This window comes from Globicephala melas, chromosome 20 (genome assembly GCF_963455315.2).
Source record: "Globicephala melas chromosome 20, mGloMel1.2, whole genome shotgun sequence".
Lineage (NCBI taxonomy): Eukaryota > Metazoa > Chordata > Mammalia > Artiodactyla > Delphinidae > Globicephala > Globicephala melas.
In genome coordinates this window covers 4102645-4120761 of record NC_083333.1, presented here as the reverse complement: position 1 = coordinate 4120761, position 18117 = coordinate 4102645, and the positions used below count along the sequence as shown (strand labels likewise).

General features: G+C 54.9%; 1 protein-coding gene across 4 annotated transcripts in view; it reads right to left on the bottom strand.

Moving 5' to 3' along the window:
• Positions 1-18117, bottom strand: part of KSR1 (kinase suppressor of ras 1) — a 150690-nt gene that overhangs the window by 4326 nt on the left and 128247 nt on the right. For 2 of the 4 annotated variants that reach the window (XM_060290111.1, XM_060290108.1), the window contains 9 exons: positions 17602-17643; positions 15047-15098; positions 14174-14222; positions 12990-13369; positions 10611-10707; positions 7330-7463; positions 6449-6580; positions 5051-5186; positions 3524-3657 (listed from right to left, as the gene is read on the bottom strand). In XM_060290111.1, coding sequence (XP_060146094.1) covers positions 3524-3657; positions 5051-5186; positions 6449-6580; positions 7330-7463; positions 10611-10707; positions 12990-13369; positions 14174-14222; positions 15047-15098; positions 17602-17643 — 1156 coding nt within the window. Of the gene's footprint in view, positions 1-658; positions 740-3523; positions 3658-5050; positions 5187-6448; positions 6581-7329; positions 7464-10610; positions 10708-12989; positions 13370-14173; positions 14223-15046; positions 15099-17601; positions 17644-18117 lie in introns of all 4 variants that reach the window. The other 2 variants (XM_060290110.1, XM_060290109.1) reach the window with 2 other exon arrangements.

Genomic DNA, 18117 nt, shown 5'->3' with positions numbered 1-18117 from the left:
ACAACCTACAGAAGGAAAGAGAAGAGGGGAGAGCAGCGTCAGAACCCAAGCCCTCGGGGAGCGGGCAGGGGAGCGGCCGAGGCCCGGCCAGGGCACGGGGCAGGGACCCCTCCTTCCCTGCAGACAAAGACAGGGACATCCCCACTCCATTCCAGGCTTTGGCAGCAGAGCAAGCTTGGAAGGGAGCCTGGCACAAAGAGCCTCCCCCAAGCTCGCCCCTGGGACATGGCCACAGAATTCTGTACAGAGGTCGACCAGCAGGCCCACTGTCCCTCAGCCTCTGACCATCAAAATCGACGTCTCGGAGTTTTTACTATTTCTGCTCCCTGCATTCTCTTCTTTAGAGTCTGGCCAGAGGGGATCCTGGGGACTCAGACCAGTGATCTGAGTTCTCTCCCCACCACGGATAAGCCATCGTCTGCCAGTGTGTGGACAGAGGCCCTGCCACATGCCATGGGTCTGCTCTCAGCCCAGCGAGAGAAACACGAGCTTGCAGGGCCCTTGCCGGTGGCCATGTGAGCTGCCAGTGTCACTTTCGTTTATGGGAATACAACATGCCAAGAAGGGGAAGCTGGAAGCAGAGACAGAACAGGAGGCAGGATGTGCAAAGGGTTAACTGCAAACAGGCAGAGAATCAAGGAAACGGCAGAAGACACACTATTCCTCCAGGACTGGACAGTTGTTCTTAAAGTCAGGGTGACCGTAACGTCCTTTCCCGTAGTAGCGGCTCCGCCAGCGCCTGGGAGCACCCGCAACCATTTTGCCAGGCGTGGGAGGAGCGTGGTCCGGCAGGTGATGGAGATGGGCACCCAGTGTGGATGGGTGGAGGAAGGGCCACAGGAGTCAGGGTGGCGGGAGAGCGGGAGATGACAGGCCAGGCCAGCGGATCCGCCACCGCCCCCCCGAAAATAAAAAAAGAAAAGCAACAAGACCGATGGAAAAGAAAAGAGAAAATGAGAATTAGAGGCTTGAGTGTGTAGAAGTAAAAGTCACGAACAGGAAGCTCTGATACAGACTCACTGAGGTATGCTGGCATTCCTTCCTAGAAGGGGCTAAAACTGATCACTTTGGGCAGGAAACAACCCCCATTTGTGACTCAGTGTCCCACATGTGCAATGGGAAGGTGGGGCTCTGTGGCCTTTCGGGAATCCGGAATCACCTTCTCCTGAATACCGCACCACTCCTCAGCCCCTACTCCAGGCCCCGTGCCCGGCACAGCCTTCGCTTTTGTGCAGGAGAAAACCAGGGCCCGGTGCGCTAAACGAGTTGCCCAAGGTCTGACAAAGCAGATCCTTGTACTTCTTGAGAGTCCAGGAGACGCCCAGGCTCCCACCCAAAACCCAGCTCCCATGACCCCTCTCTTCTGGACACCCTTCCTCAAGCTCCCCGGTGGGCAGTGTGCCCACAGAAGCTGAGTTTCTGCCCGGCACTCAGCACATTGTCATCATCCCTGTCACCCGTCAAATATTCATTGAGCAACTACTACATCCTGGGAGCGTGCTTAGAGCTGAGAATACAGAGGTGATAAGGCAGCGTCCTGCTCCGAGGGCTTACAGTGTACGGCTGCTTGTCTTTATCCTAATTAAACTATCAGCTCCGTGCGGGTGGAGGCCCGGCCCTGGCCTGTCGCCTCAGTGTGGCACAGCTGTCAGCAACGGTTGGGTAAAACCCACACCTCTGATGGCAACACCTGTTACCCCCTATTTGTATTAGACTCTGACCCATCTTAAGTGCAAAATACCGAATCTAATCTCACATTCTAAGGTACAGCATTCCCTCACGCCAAATCGTCATTCCTCAGACTGTCCCTCCAACTGGCCTAAGTTGCCAACTTTGCTGTATTTCTTCAAGTTCTCCTCCCTGCACCCTCTGCTGGGCTGACCCAGCCTGGGCCTCTCCTCACCTGCAGCTCAAAGCCTGGTTTGGTTTACTTTCAAAACGAGCTGGCAAACTAGGTGTAGGTCAAATCTGGCTACAAAAAAGTTGTGAGCATTTCAGAGCTGCCAAAAAAAAAAAAAAACCCAAAACAAAGAACGTGTGACAGAGACCATATGACTTGCAAGCCTAAAATACTTACTATCTGGCTCTTTCTAGAACAAGAGGAGTGCCACTGCCACCACACACTCGGGCAGGTGTGAGATCCGGGGATAGCTTCTCCGGGGGCTACGCTGGGTGTAGGGGTTAGACAGGCTCTCGCCCCCTGCCACCGCCCGACTGCCACCAAGAGAAGCCCCACTTTATCTGTTCTATGTCCTGGGCCTGTGGGAGATGACACTTCTAGAAAGTGCCTTACCCCTTAAAGTTCAAAGCCATGCATCTTGTCCAGGAGGCCAGCCACGTGTGACCTGCCTCTTGTTTCTGTACAATCCACAAACTAGGAATGTTTTTTACCTTTCTAAATGATCGGGGGGTGGGGGGTGGGAATCAAAAGAAGACTATTTCATGACCTGTGAAAATTACATGAAATGCAAGTTTCAGCATCCGTAAGTAATGTTTTACTAGAACCAGCCAGCCCGCAAGTTTGTGGGTCTGTGGCCGTCCCTGAACCAAATAGCAGAGCTGGGTCATTGTGACAGAGACTGTACGTGGTGGTGTCGTCGCTTTGCACGCCGCTGGGCACCCTGCAAATCCCAGTGACAAGGAGCCGTCACTCGAGGTTCCCTCTCGGCCTGCCAAGCTAAACTATTTCCCACGTGGCCCTTGACAATTTTGCCTACCCTCCCGCTCCTATAAAGCTGTGGAAGCTGGGGCTGGGAACAAGGAAGGACTTGCCCAGATTCCCGCAGAGGCAGGGCAGAGGTCTGTTTTTGAATGTTCTGGAAGACAGAGCCAGAGGGACAAAGAAAAAAGGGAATGAGGCAGAAGACAGGAGTGGAGACCACCCCAGCACGGAGGGCTGCAAAGGATTATGGGATTACACAGAAAGGAGACGGGCTCCCAGTGTCCAAGCGGCACATAAACCCGGGTGGTGCGGTCCCTGTGACAGGTGGCTAATCTGGGGGCTAGAAAGCTCTGTGCCATTTTAAGCAACAGGTGCTCGGCTGGTTTCGGTAAAGCTCTGTCTGGCCCCCTCCCAGGCAGAACCTTCTTTTTTTTAACCTTTTAACCCAGAAATTTTCTTTCTTTTTTTTTAAATTAATTTTTATTGGAGTATAGTTGCTTTACAATGTTGTGTTCGTTTCTACTGTACAGCAACATGAATCAGCTGTTGTGAACCCAGGCTAACGCTGGGCTGGATAGCAGGCAGAACCTTCTTGTCAGGGCCCAGCCTGGGCCCAGCGTCAGCACTGGGCTGGTAACAGGGATGTGGAGGTTTCCACAGAGGAGAATGGGAGACGCTGGCCTATGAAAGGGTCTCCTACATAAATGTGATGAGCGGAATCCCGACATCCCTTGGGCGAGGGGACTAGTCACCTCTGGCTAACCAGCTCTGGGGGTTCCCTAGATCAAAGTCTCGGGCAGACAGAGCAGACAGCGCTCTCCAAGACGCCTGGCTGCAGGTTTGGCTCCGAGGGGTACTTACTCGGCAGACTTCCAGAAGTGCCCGGGGTGCGAGAGCCTCCGGTTCAGCTTGGGCAGCTTCTCCAGCATGTCCATCAGCAGCGGGAAGCTGGGCCTCTCCTGCAGGTCGAAGGCCCAGCAAGCGGACAGGATCTCCTGCAAAGCGAGCCAGCATTGGAGGACGTGAGAGCTGGCCGGGAGCGAGGGGGGCGCGGCCGCGGCACTCTGCCGAGGGTCCCTTCCGTGTTCCCAAGCGCCCTCCGGCTGGTGGTCGCCTCACTCTCCTGCCGACACCGAGGTGACTGGCCATGGCTGAAGTAGGGCCGTGAAATAACTGCATTTGAGAAGAGCTCTCACACTTCCAGTGAAAATGAAGGGCATGGGCCTCCCTCCCCTCCTTCCTTCCTCGACCTCCCTGGAATAACAGTTACAAAGACGAATGAAAGGTCACAGGAAAGAGATCAGAAATGGGGTCACGGACGTTCGGAATGGAAAGCGGAAGGCAGCGCGCTGACAGGTGAAACGCAAGGTGCTCGGAAGGTGTGCAGGGCTGGCCAGGCTGCAATGGCGGAGGAGCCTGGGGGCGTGCCAGGAATGGAGGCTGGCAGGGACCAGAGGACTGAGGACAGGGCAGCAGTGAGCGTCGACAGAACAGCTGTCCTGACAGTCCCGAGTCGGGGCAAAGCCCTTCTCGCTTTGGCCTGCTGCTGCCTACTCTCCGGATCCACGTGTGCACACAGCACAGCCCTCGGCCTTTCGATTCAGAGGAAGTCCCTGGGAGAAGACAGGCCGGCACGCACAGCCAGGCAGAAGGTGCTCGTGCAACAGGGCAGATGGTGACCCTGCCGGGAAACTCACAGCCTACTTATGAGTGCCGGGTGCTCCCCGCAGACGTTTCCAATGCTATGCTGCCCAGGTACCTACTGGGGCTACTTATCAACATCCTGGCTGGCATCTGTCTGCTCCGGGCCTATCTGACTCATGAGTGCGTGGTAAACACTGACGGCGCTGAGAACACCGCTCCCCCGGGCTCGCTCATGTGTCACTGTGCCAGGCGGGGGAGCTTACAAACTGCAGTGCAGAGATGCCATTAATGATATTCAGTCACGCGAAGGCAGCGACCGTATTGTGATTCGGCATCTTGAAAACAGATTTGCTGTGGAAACCTTGATTTGTCTCGAACGGTCGGGACCAACATTGAGAAAAGATCTGACACGGCAACAACCCCACTGTTTGTGCTTTATGCAGTGAAATTTGTTATTATCTTCTTTCTAGTAAGTAACATACAGGCTTTATTATCTCATCTCATAGTTCAGTCAAAACCATTATCTTTATTTCCTTCCTGTCCTTTTTTTTTAAAGATAATTTTTCTTTTTAAAGGTTAGCAGTGGGGTGGTGAAGGACACAGACCTCCTAGCCGGCAGCAAAGAGGCCTGCCCGCCACCCGTCCGCCTCTGGGTCCCACGTCTCAGCTGAGTGAAGGGCAGCCAGCCACCTGCCCTCTACCCCACCTTCCTCTCCCAGTGCAGGGGCTTGGGGGGCTACTTACGGTGACTTCCTTCCCCAGGCTGACGGAGGCCAGGACTCTCTTCATTCCCTCTCCGCTTCCAACCTGCCAGATCAGGGCCTCCACAGCTTGGTTCTTCAAGGGCCAGTCTCTGGCTTGCAGCTCATACCAAACGGTCCTGTGGAGACCAGCCACCCACGTGGCCTGAGCTCCCTGACGGCACGGGCTCGGCTCAGCTCAGCTCACACCCCGGAGGTGCCTGCTGCCCTGATGCCAGGAGCCCGGCTGGAGGACCCAGCATCCCCCTCCTACCTTCCTCACCCGCCAGGCTTCCGGGAACGCCTTGATTCCCTCCCGGGGGGCCCTGTGCTCCCACTGTGGCAGGAAGACTCAGACAGCACGGGCTCTGGCCAGAGATCCCGGTACAACCGTTCAACCTCCGTGGGGTGGCTGCCCATGGCCAAGGTTGTCTGAGGCGTGACAAGAATGCCCAGCCCTGGGCCTGGCACACGCAGGTGCTCAGGAAATGATAGTTAAAGGTCAGGCCAGGAAGAGACCACCCGCGAGGGACGGATCCCCCGAGAGGTTACGGGATGAGGCCGTCACTCAGACCCTCCAAGTCCCCTTGCCCTTCTCAACTTATCTGGATGGGACCTTCTCCATTAGACCCACCCTGTCCAACCTGGGGGCCACGTGGGGCTACTGAGTAACTGAAATGTGGGGAGGGGAACTGAGGTGTAAAACACACACCAGCTTTTGAAAACGTTGCGGGGTAGAATTTTAATTTCTTATTTTGATTACACGCTGAAATGATAATATTTTGGCTATATTGAGTTAAATATCTATTGAAACGGATTTCACCGGTTTCTTTTTTTTTTTTTTGGCCGTGCCACACTGCATGCAGAATCTTAGTTCCCCGACCAGGGATCTAACCACGCCCCCTGCAGTGGAAGCGCAGAGTCCTAACCACTGGACTGCCAGAGAATTCCCTCTTTTTCTTTTTTAATGTGGCGAAGAGAAAACTCTACACATCTGGCTCATATTATGTTTCTATATTTCTATGTTTATCGGTCAGCACCCCAGCTCTTTGTGGGGCACAGCTGGCAGGACTCCCTGTTATTCCAGAGGGACAGTCCTTGATGAGCTCTGGTGAGCGTCCTCATGGGGCAACAGGTGGGAATGACACCCAGAGTTAAGCATTCTATGCGATCAGCTAATTTAGTCCTCATTTAACAGCTCTACCGGGGAGGTACTTTATTCTTCCCATTTTACAGGTGGGGAAACAGAAGGTCAAGGACGTGGTCACTGGCCCAAACAAGTGGCTGATTCAGACTCAAAGCACACCTCCCCCTGCCCCCCCCCCGTGGCCAGGAGGACCCTCTCTCTGAGCCACACTTGGCCTCAGAGCCTCAGGCGGAGGGGTGCCAGGGGCCTCCTCACCCGAATGCATAGACGTCAGCCGCTTTGGAGAAGGGCAGCTGGTCCTCGTCCTTCCCGGGGGTCATCTCCCTCACGATCTCGGGGGCCAGGTAGCACAGCCAGTCATGTGACAGCTTCAGCTGGTTCTCACGCCTGGAGGCCAAGAGGCCAGGGCAAGGACATGGCCTTCAGTCAGCAGCAAAGAGGCCCGCAGGGCAAACACCCGCCCCGGGGCTGGCACACCACCCACCATGGCCCAGAAAAGCAGCACACCCATCATGCACTCGCCAGGGCACCTGCACTCCGGGGGCACGTTACCAAGGAGTGATAACCAGGCTTTTCTAGAAAGCAGGCCGAGAACAGGCATCGGCAGGGAGTGGCACTTGAGGATGCCGATTCTCTACCCTGGGAGTGTGAAGGGCATCTCCAAGCAGGAGATCAGATCTGCCTGTGGGCCTTACAACCCGGCCTGGGTCTGGCTCTCCAGCCCGGCTGCCGCCCTCCCTCCTGGGGTCCAGACGCTTGGGAAGGAGCCTTTCTCCCCATCCCCACGCCCCCTTCAAGATTTGCGGAACTAGAACCCGACGTTCTTCCTCATAATGGGGACGTGAACCCTGGTCCCCTGCCCAAGTCGGTGAGCATACAGGGAACATGTGAGTGAGGGGACCCAACCACCACGGGGGCCAGCCTGAGAATGACGCACTACGAGTGACCTAAGTGTCACCCAAACCTGATTCTGGACCAGAAACACAAGAGCAGGACCAGAGCAGACCTGGCCTTTCCTACAGGGAGGGCTGCCCCTCAGTGACAGACGGCGAGTGCCCGGACCTCGGCTGGACCTCAGGCCCACCAGCACCGCCCAGTTCCTCCCTAGTCTGTCCAGACGCCCAAGGCCAACTGACCGTCCCTCTCGGACCACGCCTGAGATCCCGAACAGCCCGAAGTCTGTGATGACCACTTTGCCGTTGTCGTAGAAGACGTTCTTGGACTTGAGATCTTTGTGCACGATGCCCTTGGCGTGGAGATAGCCCATTCCCTGGAAGACAGCGAGCCTCACGTCAGGAGCGGAGGGAAGGTGAATGACGAATGACTCAGCTCCTGCTCTGGGCCGGGGCCTGAGCGGGACGGGACGTCCTACCCCCCCCCCCCATTTAATCTTCACCACCCTGTGCAGTGTAACTGTCTCCTTTTTACAAAGGAGGAAAGCCAGCCTCAGAGATGGGAAGTCACCTGCCCCAGGCCACACTGCAGTTCAGCGGCATTGCTGAGATCTGGCGCCAGGCCAGTCCGCGCTCCTGCTGCGTCAGCGCGCTGCCCAACACCCACCTGCTACTCAGATGAGGCGTGGAAAGGGGGAGGGGTGAGGGGCTGGGGGTCAGGAAGTATATAAAGGTTCCCTGTGATGCTACTCTCTGTGTCAAGTTATAAAAGACCCGAGTGATCTGGGGTCTCTCTCAGGCTTTGCTGGCCTCTCCCCTCAGGCTGGGCAAGGGCTAGGGTTGGGGAACAGAGAGGAATTCCCATAGAGGGAGCCCCTGAGCTCAGGTGGTCCCACTGCCTGTGCTGTGGTGGAAGTCCTGGACTAAAGCTGAAATCCAGCCCAGATTCTAACTCACTGTGGGGCCTTGGACTTGACTTCTAAGCCTCAGTTTCCTCAACCTGCCAAGTGGCAGGTCAGGGCTGGGTGATTTCTAACCAATGCTCTATTTGGACTGAACACTGCCAGGCGCGTGGGATGTGGGAGACCTGACGCAGGCACGATCTCATCCAAGGCCAAAGCCAGGATTCCCAGGTCCCCTGCTGCTCTGATGCTCTTGGGAACGGGGAGCGGGGAGGGAGAAGGGGGGGTATTGTACGAGACGCATGACTGAAATGGGCATCCCTGCCGGGTCAGAAAGAGGCACATGTAAACCCGTCTCCCAATCTCCCACATCAAGGGTGCTTCACGTGTGAGAACTCCGCCTGGCTTTAAAGGTATCCTGGGGTGAGACGGGGAGAGGTAAAACCAGCGAAAGCCACATTTAGGAAACAGAAGAATGAGCTGTGAGGCGGAAGCGGACAGAACTCAGCCGAGCGCAGAGCTCAGACCGAGTGGGGCGGGAGCGCGTCAGAGAAGCATGTACACGAGGCAGATGCTCTTCTGCAAGAGATGGGAGGGCTCGGGGTGCACCGTGGCCACTTCCCTCAGGCCTGCTGAGAGCTGTCATCCTGCCACGGAGGCCGGGAGTTCCAGGAAAGAGTAACTTGCTCTTTCCCAAAACACCATCCTGAATGTAAAACGATCCTTCTTAAAATATCTGCCCATTTCCCAAACCAAACCAAGGCACAAGCCTTCCCCAGTGACCAAAGAGAGCCAAGACCCCCATCTTGGGTTGAACAGGGACCCGCTGTGTGACTGAGGATAAGTGCCTGTACCTCTCTGAGCCTTGTTTATAAAATAGGTGTCACAGCCTCAAACGGCCAGAGAGTAGACAGGAAGTGCCCAGGTCTGGAACACAAACCCTCCTTCCTTCCCATACTTTCACAATGCCTCTAGAGTGGCCCCCAAGCCCTCGAACCAAAGGTCAAGCCCCCGTCATTATATTCTGAGCCTCAAAATATCAGAGATGAGTACAAAAGGAAGTGGCTTAGAAGTTCTCGGAAGAAGGGGGATGGGGAAAATAAATAAGCCAGCAGAGTGGAAGCTTCCGGCTCTGCAGCTCTAAAACCTTTGCACAACTTTTCTCTTCTGCCCTGGAATCTTCCAGATGGCTCACTGAACCTAACTCAGCAACCAGACTCCCACAGCGTCCTGACGATAAGGAGAGAGAACAGTTTGGGGGAGGAGGGCCGAGTCGGGCAGAGTGTGGAGCAGGGCCCAGCAGGTTTGGGGCCATCACAGAGTAGGTGTGACGCTCTGCAGCTCCCTCCAAAGTCTCTGCAATGAGACAGACTACAAAGGAAGGCGTAAGTGTGATATTTGGGTTTTGGGGGCTGCAAAAGTTTAATGCATTAGTGTAGCCACGTGGAAATGTCACGTGGAAATCTTGGTGTTCATAAATGTCACTGAGCTTTTTATTTTTTCCTTTCCAACGACGCACACACACACACACACACAATGGATGCAAGGAGGGAGGGAGAAAAAAGAACAGAAGGCAAGACTAACTAACAACAAGAAAGGGACAAAAACTTGGTGGGAGCTGGTAAGACAAAGCTTTCCCACAAAAACGAGAACCTGGAAAGAGGAAGTCCTATCCAGCACTAATCTAGTTTTTCTCTGGGCTTGTCTGTCGCTAAATAAAGCAACAAATAAGCTTTTCTTTCATTTTTGTTTAATTACTTTTAAAAGATGAAAGGAGGGGCTTCCCTGGTGGCACAGTGGTTGAGAGTCCACCTGCCAGTGCAGGGGACACAGGTTCAAGCCCTGGTCTGGGAAGATCCCACATGCCGCGGAGCAACTAAGCCTGTGCACCACAACTACTGAGCCTGCACTCTAGAGCCCGTGAGCCACAACTACTGAGCCTGCATGCCACAACTACTGAAGCCCACACTCCTAGAGCCCGTGCTCCGCAACAAGAGAAGCCACCGCACTGAGAAGCCCGTGCACTGCAACAAAGAGTAGCCCCCGCTCGCCGCAACTAGAGAAAGCCCGTGCGCAGCAATGAAGCCCCAACGTAGCCCAAAATTATTTACTTAATTATTTTTAAAAAAAGGCTGCCTGAGTTGAGCCTGAAGCCCTGTCCTCATGAAACTTGGATGTGGAAACTTTAAGGCAGAACCTCTGTCCCAAACCTTAATCGATTCTAACAGACTCTCACCAAGCGCTGGCCCTGGACCCAACGCTCTCTCCATGGATTATCCCAGTTTACCTTTGCACCAATCCAATGAGGGAGGCGACACTGGCATCTCCATTTCACAGGGGAGGAAGCCAAGGCTCAGAGAGGCTAATCGACCTGCCCGAAGTCACACAGCTGGTGTGACCAAGATTCAAACTCAAGCTATCTGTCTTTAAAACCCACTGAGTTTCTCCAGGGTGTCCAGCTCCCAGCAGACAAGACAGGGACAGAGGGAAGGAGATGGGGGTCCCACCCCTGAGGTGCCCCACCTAAAGGGAACAACAGAGCAGCCACCACCACTACCCTGACACGGTCAGACAGACTGGGGGACAGCCAGGAACTCTGGAACCAGCTGGATGCCCCTTCACCTTAATGATCTCCTGGGCGATCTGCCTGGTCTTGTTGATGTCCACAGATGTCTTGGGGTCCCTCACAAACGAGTGCAACGTCCGTCCCTTGCAGAAGCTGTGAGGAGTGGTGGGTCAGGCAGAGATCTGGGGCCTGTGCAGCCCAACCCAAGCCCCTCTGGAGCCGGGGAGAAGCAGGGGCAGAGCTGTGCCCACCGGCCTCGGGAGGGCTCTCTCTGTCCCCGAGACCCTGGGTGCCTGAATCCTCGTTCTTGACCAGCCTGATGCCCATTCCTGCTGGGGCCTGGCCTGAGTGGGCAAGAACACCGGTTCCCCGAGGCCTAGGGCCTGCCCACCACAGAACAGGAAACTCAGTTCACCAAGCCTCCTGGCAATTCAGAGCAGCCCACCTTTGTGGAAGCTCGAGGCAGGAACACGCCCAGGCAAACTCAGCAGCCGGGGAAGAACCTTTGGCCTTCTCGGGCTATAACCAGGCAGCATCAGGGCTCTGGGCTCACCATAATGATTTTCATGATCGTGTTATTTTCTGATCACAGGGATTTTATTACAATGCGGAGTGTGCAGGAGGGGAGGGGTGGCTGTCAGGCATGTCAGAGTGATTATTAGATAAGGGGCTTGTATGCTGTGGTCCCCACCTGTACCGACTCCTAAAACCCGGAGCGAGGAAGGACCCAGGTAGAATGTGTAGCTTCAGTCCCCTGCTCCAGGGAGAAGCTGACTTAAGCCATCTGAGGAAGGGGCTAGTTTTTAGGAATCATCTCCAAGGAGATAAGATTCTTGGACCCTCAAGGTCTGGAATATCGGCTGACGGTTGCTTTTCTGTGTTCCAGTCCCCTCAGCAGATTCTAAAACACGTTAAATTTTTTGTTAATATTCTTTTATTCTTTTGCTGTATGTATTCCCTTTAAGGAGACTCAGATCTCTCATGGGACTGGGTGGATGAGAGAGAGATGGGAGGATGAATGATGGACGGCACTGAGGCTGGGATCCGGGGGAGCTGAGCTGGTGTAACCACATGCTCCCTGAAGCATCATGCTGTCATGCTTGGGCTGGAATTTTGTCCCCACCCCACCAGGTCCACGTGGTGACCTGATGATCTCACACTGCTTGGGAGTTCTAGTGGGTAGTTATCTCGGATATGCAAGCAAGATGGAAATCATTTTTTACTTAGTAAACAAATACAGTTTGTTTGAGGAGAAGGTGTTTTTTCAAAGCACAGGGTCCAACTATAGAGAATGTCATCAGACTATTAATGAGTATTCTTTTGGCTGATGGGATTAAAGTGGTTTTTAGTTTTTTTCTTGACACCACATGTATTCCAAAGCTTCGTCACTAACCTCATATTGTTTTTCCTGATTTTAGAAGTAAAGACCCAATAACAACTTTTTCAACGCCATGGGCAAAAATGTTTCAGTTTCACACCCCTCTGGTGCTCAGGGGGGGTAATGGTCACTCATCCACTGATGGTGGGAGGGGAAACTGGTGGACACTTTCTGGAGTAGAAACGGACAACGTCCATCAAAACGTGACATACGTGCACTCTGACCCAGCCCCGCACACGTACTGCCAGTTCACCGAGATACGGAAACAGAGATGCTCATGACGACAAAGTGTCCAGCAAAAGAGGGCTGGTTAAATAAATTAGGGGAGGACCAGCGATCGGGTTCCAGAGAGAACCCAGAGCCCAGCTGTGGGACTCGACCCAATTCCACTCCACTTTCAGTGACACCATATTGGTAACTTGAAATCGACTGCAGTGAGAGTGTTTACACCACAGGAATTGACAGATGCCACGTATCAATACTAGAGCTTCTCTCACCACCACCCAAGAGCTGGTTGTTAAACATTTACCAGCACACCACTGGAGGTTCTGCCACGTGACGTGACGGGAACGCTATGCAGGTATTCAGATTAGACCTCAGACCTGCCCTCCAGCCAACAAGGCAAAGTAACCAGTAGGCTCTTTGGTATGTACTTTTACAAACACATAAATAGTTACAAACCAAATAGATAAATAGTTTAAAAACATGAGCGTATACAAATTTTTTTTTATTTTAATGTAAGGCGTGATAAGGAACTGTTTACAGTATCCACCTTTGGGGAGAAGCACCCGGTTCGGGTGGGAAGAGACTGGTTTTCACTTTATACTTTTCTGGAACATTTGAATTTTCTCTATCCTTAGGTATTGTTTTACTGATTTATTTATTTAATGTCAATGGGGTTATATGATGGAGAAATTACACCTCATTTTTGGTTTTCTTCTCTGTACCTCTCTAAATGGAAACTTCCATGCCCTCCGGGGTGTCCACACAAATAACAGGGCCCCCAGGGAAAGGGGAAGAGGAGGCGGCCACCCCAGGGAGAGCGGGACCGGGTTACCTGGTGATGATGGCCAGGTGCGGCGGGTTCATGCAGGCCCCCATGAAGAGCACCACGTTCTCGTGCCGCGTCTGCCGGTAGTTCATCACCTCCTTTTTGAACAGCTTCAGGTGGTCCTGGTTGTGGCCGTCCATCTCCAGCAGGCGGATGGCCACCTCTCCGTGCCAGCGGCCGCGGTGCACCCGGCCCCAGCGGCCCTGCCCGATGGGCTCGCCCAGCTCCACCTGCTCGAAGGGGATGTCCCACTCCTGCAGGTACACGCTGGTCTGGCTGGCCTTGCGAGAGATGGGGCCTCGCCAGGGCCGGCGGGAGCTCGGCAGGTCATCCAACTCGTCCTCGTCGTCTTCGACCTCCGACCTGCCGGCCTCGGGCTCCTCAGCCTGGAAGGAGAGGAGGAGGGGATAGAGGGGGCAGGGGACCTGGGGGCAGGCGGGGAGCAGAGGGGCCTGGGTTCAGGAAGCCTGGGCTCTAGTCGCAGCTCTGTGGGGCTTGCTGTGGACAGTAGGCAGGTCACTTCGTACCACACAGCCTCAATGTCCCAATCCACAGGCTACGGCACTTGGCCCTTTTTTCCGCTAATGTTCCAAGACCCACCTATGAGTGACGTCTAATCGCTGGGGAAGAGCATTAACATCCCCTGGCATGAAGAACTGGACCACATTCACCCTTTCTGGCTATGCTTTTGTTTAAACACACAGTTTCTGACTCTCCACTGTGTAAGGATAAATCAGTCTGCTATCTGCTCAAGATCTTTAAGCCACTGCACTGCTCGGTTGACACTGGTTCAAGGGTCAAGGTAGCAATTCTTGGCCCCAGCTACAGTCAGAATCACCTGGGGATCTTTGGTAAGTCCACACACCCGGCCCCACCCCGGACAGACCCAAGGAGAGTCTTCCGGGCTGGGGCCCAGGCCTTCTGGCTGGGGGTGAAAACCATGGGAATGAAGAGTTTACTTCAGCCTCAAAAAAACAGCAAAGCAGAAGGAAGCTTGCTTCGTGGCACCCCTCGTTGCTCTCCCTGCCATGTGCACCGCTCGAGTCTGCTGCGGCGGGTGGCGGGTGGGCACCTGAGACGGCCCTCAACAGGGCCCGGTGCCCACATGCTCCCCAGACCCCTGCACGTGCTGAGCCAGGGACAGAGGAGAGAGATGCCCCGTCGACGGCTGGCGTGTCGCCATCACTCACCTCCACTTCGCGATCCTCGGACACATCTGCTTTGGGCGGGTTCTCAAGCCTAAGAGTAAAACAGCGTTTGTCCAAGAGACCCCGAGGCCGGGCCATTCTGCTCCCAGCTGGGCAGGGGACCCCCCACGTGAGGTCTGAGAAAGGGGCACCAGGCCTGGATCCCTACTTTGACCCACTTGGCCGTGGGAAAGGCAGTCAGGATGCTGTGGAAACACACAGGAGGCCGAGGACCAGACCCCGTTTCCCTTCTCTGGCCTTGGCCTTCTCCAGACTTAATCTGAGGGTGGTAGGGGCCGACGGGTGGGCAGTGACCATCAAGGCCCTTTCGAATCTGACAACCGGTACGGGGCTCTGAGCACACGCACAGGACTTGGAATTCTGCTTGAGAACTGGCTCTGTTGCTCCCTAAGCTGTGTGACTGGATGCAATTTCTTAACCTCTCTGAGCTGGCTTCCTCATCTGTATGTTGAGGATGACACCTACTTTACACCTGGCTGAGAAATATACAAAAAAATGGGAGACAAGTACTCAGCATGGCCTGACACAGAAAGGGCTCCATAAACAGGGGCCACATAATTAGGCTTCTCTAACGCTGAGTGCCCTTCGCCGGGCCTTCCTGGGTCAGACTGCTCCTGCCTCACAGACCGCCCCACCCAATGCTGACTGCACCAACAGGACCAACTAAAGCCCTATGGCTGAGTTCACTGGATCACAGGGTGAATTAGCCCAAGCGTGTCCCATCTGGCTGCCCAGGTACATGGCAAGGTCTGGAATGGGAGGGTCAGAGATTTAAAGGTGGAGGTGGGAGGCGGTCAGGGATGTGCGTCCAGCTTTAACAAGTCCCCAAGGAGGAGAGAGCGCAGGGCTGCCTACCGGGAACTGTCCGCCTCGGCGAATGGGGCTGCCTGAGGAAATGCCGAAATGTCTGGAGGAAACAGAAAACAAACATGAGGCATGAGACCCCCTTCCACTCCCCCAGAATACACGGTGTTTGCGAAGCCAGCACCCGCAGGGCCGAGCGTGCTCCGCCAGCAGCCCCTCGCTGGGCTGCACACGTGCTCCGGGGCCACTTCCCCTGGGCTTTTCCTAAAACAGAACACGGACGCAGCCTCCACGGCCCTCGGTTTTGCCCACACAGCTCTGCCCTGGGAAGGGACTCCCGTGGGGGAGGAGGCTGAGACTTCTCAGTCACCACCATCGCCCCGTGGCCAAACCGCCCCAGACAAGCAAGTGGTGAAAGCAACAGGGCTGCTCTTTACCGGGTGTGTGGGCCAGACCCTCCTCCACGGCTCCGAGGCAGGGGCTGGTTTCAACACCCCCTGAGAGTGGGGAGACTCTCGGGCCAGCAGAGGCCAAAGGCCGGACTCGCAGGTGGCTCACTAGTGTCACGTGGTGCCTGGCACAGCCGCCGGGGACTGCTGGTGGGAACCAGCGGCCCCATCTCCTCAGCTTCAGGGTTTGGGTGGCTGGTGGGGCAGCCTCTGGGCAGAGAGCAATGCACGGTCCACACGCCGGGGGCCCCAGGATTGGGCAGCTGGCACTGACCCCTGAGCCTGGGGCCTTCCCAGCTTCAGCACTGAAAGCCCCACATCCAGGGGACACAGGACAGATGGTCACCGCAGTGTGGGGCCAACATGTTACAGGCCAAATGCCCCACGGCTGCTTCTGCCGCTGGCTTCTTTCTGTCCTCTCTGGTCCCTTCTAATCGCACTCGGGAAGGCTGGCAGCCCCAGGCCTGGGTGGGCCCCTTGCTCCTCTCTTCAGCAAAAGAAGAGACTGGAGGTGGCAGTGGCTTGAGCTAATCAGGGCCTCTCCCTGTTCTCTAGGACAAACAGCGCCCCCACCAGCCAGCAAACCTCCCTCTGGGCTTTCTCCAAGGCTACCCCTGTAGCTTTCTCAACATCTCTGTCATACTTGGAGACTCTGATAGAGGTCGTGGGCCTTCTTATTAGGGAAATGCACACATGTACCCAACACCCTGTGTACAATTTCTGGGGAATCCTAGACCCGGAAGCCTCTTCTAAGGCTCTTCCAGACACCGCTACACTGTGTCTGCAGACTGTCAAGGGCGGCCTGGTGTTTCCACCCACCCAACGCTGCTCACATGTTTCCACAGAAGAGAAACACATGCACGGGGACGGGGGGACATGGGGAGGTGGGGGTCTGGGGAGAAACCGCACCCCAAGTTGGGGGGGAGGCAAAATGTCTCTGAAGCTTCATACGTTTCCTTAAACATTAAGAGTGCATTTTGCATTCTGCTCCAGATATGTCCACATTTGTTTTAATAGAACTATATTTCCCTTCTCTCCCCCCTGACATATCTTCAGAGCAAGATGGACCCTTCTGGAAGAAGAACCGCACGTTTTCCCCATGCTTTCAGGGGTGCTCCCCTGTACGTCACCCTAGAGCAGTAACCAGGGAGGCTCTTGGAGGGGAACCACGGAAAAAATGGGTGAGAAGCCACAGAGCAGCGCAGGGAGCCTGGCCCTGAGCCCAGCCAGCCTGCACAGCCTGCAAAACCGCTGGGGTGGGCCTGTAAGAACTAACAGGGGCTCCTGGTCACTCCCCTCATGGAGCTGGGCTGGGGAACAGAAAAGCCTGGAATAACCAAAATACCAGGACTTCAAGACAGACCTGTTTCATCCAGGGAAAAAAAAAATTAGCTACAGTCTTTGTCTAAAACACACAGAACCTTCGACTGAACCTCGACTATGGTCGAGTTCAGAATTAAAGTTGCAGATTACGTGTACTATTGCTTGTCACCTCCAGCCAGAGAAATAAGTACTAATTGTATAAACTCCTTAGGGGCAGGAATATGGTCAAATGCAAAGGCTGGCACACAGAAGGTGTACAAAACAATTTCTGTGGAAGGGAATCAACGAGAATGTCTTCCTGAAAGTTTTCTTCTTTATAAACTTTCTGCCCTGGAGGCATTTCCAACAACTGCCAGCAGATGGCGCTGTGTGACAAGGCTCTGGAAGGTGAGGCCCGCCGAGTAAGCCGAAGGCTGCTGACCTTCCCAGACTGGCATCCCCTTCTTTAAGATGGGGTAGTAGTTTCCCCGCCATTATATAGAGGAAGATATCTTGTCAGATGCTCATAAGACATCAGCAAGAGATCCTCTCCCCTTATTCTGCAGACTGGGTTTCTGCCACCTCCTAGCTGTGTGACCCTGGACAAGTTGCCTGAAGTGTCTGTGCAAGACGAAGGACTGGATGGATGCCAAGGGTCCTCCCAGGAAGGCACTGCTCCTGTGAAGGGCCAGCCTCAAGGCTACTCCCTCTGCCCCCTTGCCCAGCCTCAACAGACAGTCAGCTCTCAAAATAGGTGGGTGTGAGACTCAGGTACCTCCAAGGCGCCCAGGGAGAGGGCTGGACGGAGGCGGGTCACGTCAAGGGGCAGTTGGTGGAACCATGCAAAGGACTCACCTGGGAAGATAAACTGCTGTCTAGGATGCATATAGTAGGCAGCTTTAAACAGAAGAGCAGGTAAGTCACACACACAACAGCAAATGCAGCAGCAGGAGAGGGGACGGAGGCACGGGCTCGGGGGAGAGGGGCTGGTTATAGGGCCGGGGCAGCCCTGCCCCACCTGCCCTGCCCCAGCTTCCACGGAGGAAGGAGGAGAAGAGCTGGGAGGAAGCGGAGCCCCCAGGAGTAAAGGCACTTGTACCGGAGGGCTGGAGTTTGGAGACCCAGTCCCAGGGAACACCCTGCTGTAGAGCCCTGGCCAATTCCATTCACCTCCCAGGCCCCCTTCTCCTCTGTGAACTGCGCATGAGCCCAGGAGGGCAAAATACAACGGGAGATTCTGAAAACACTGAACAGTGCTGGGTGCAGAAGGGAAAAATCCCCCGGCCCGCATTCACACCTGCAAGTCCTGAGGCTTCGGTCACTAGGAGTCACCATCCAAAACAATAACCTCGCCCCAGGGTTAGCCACGGA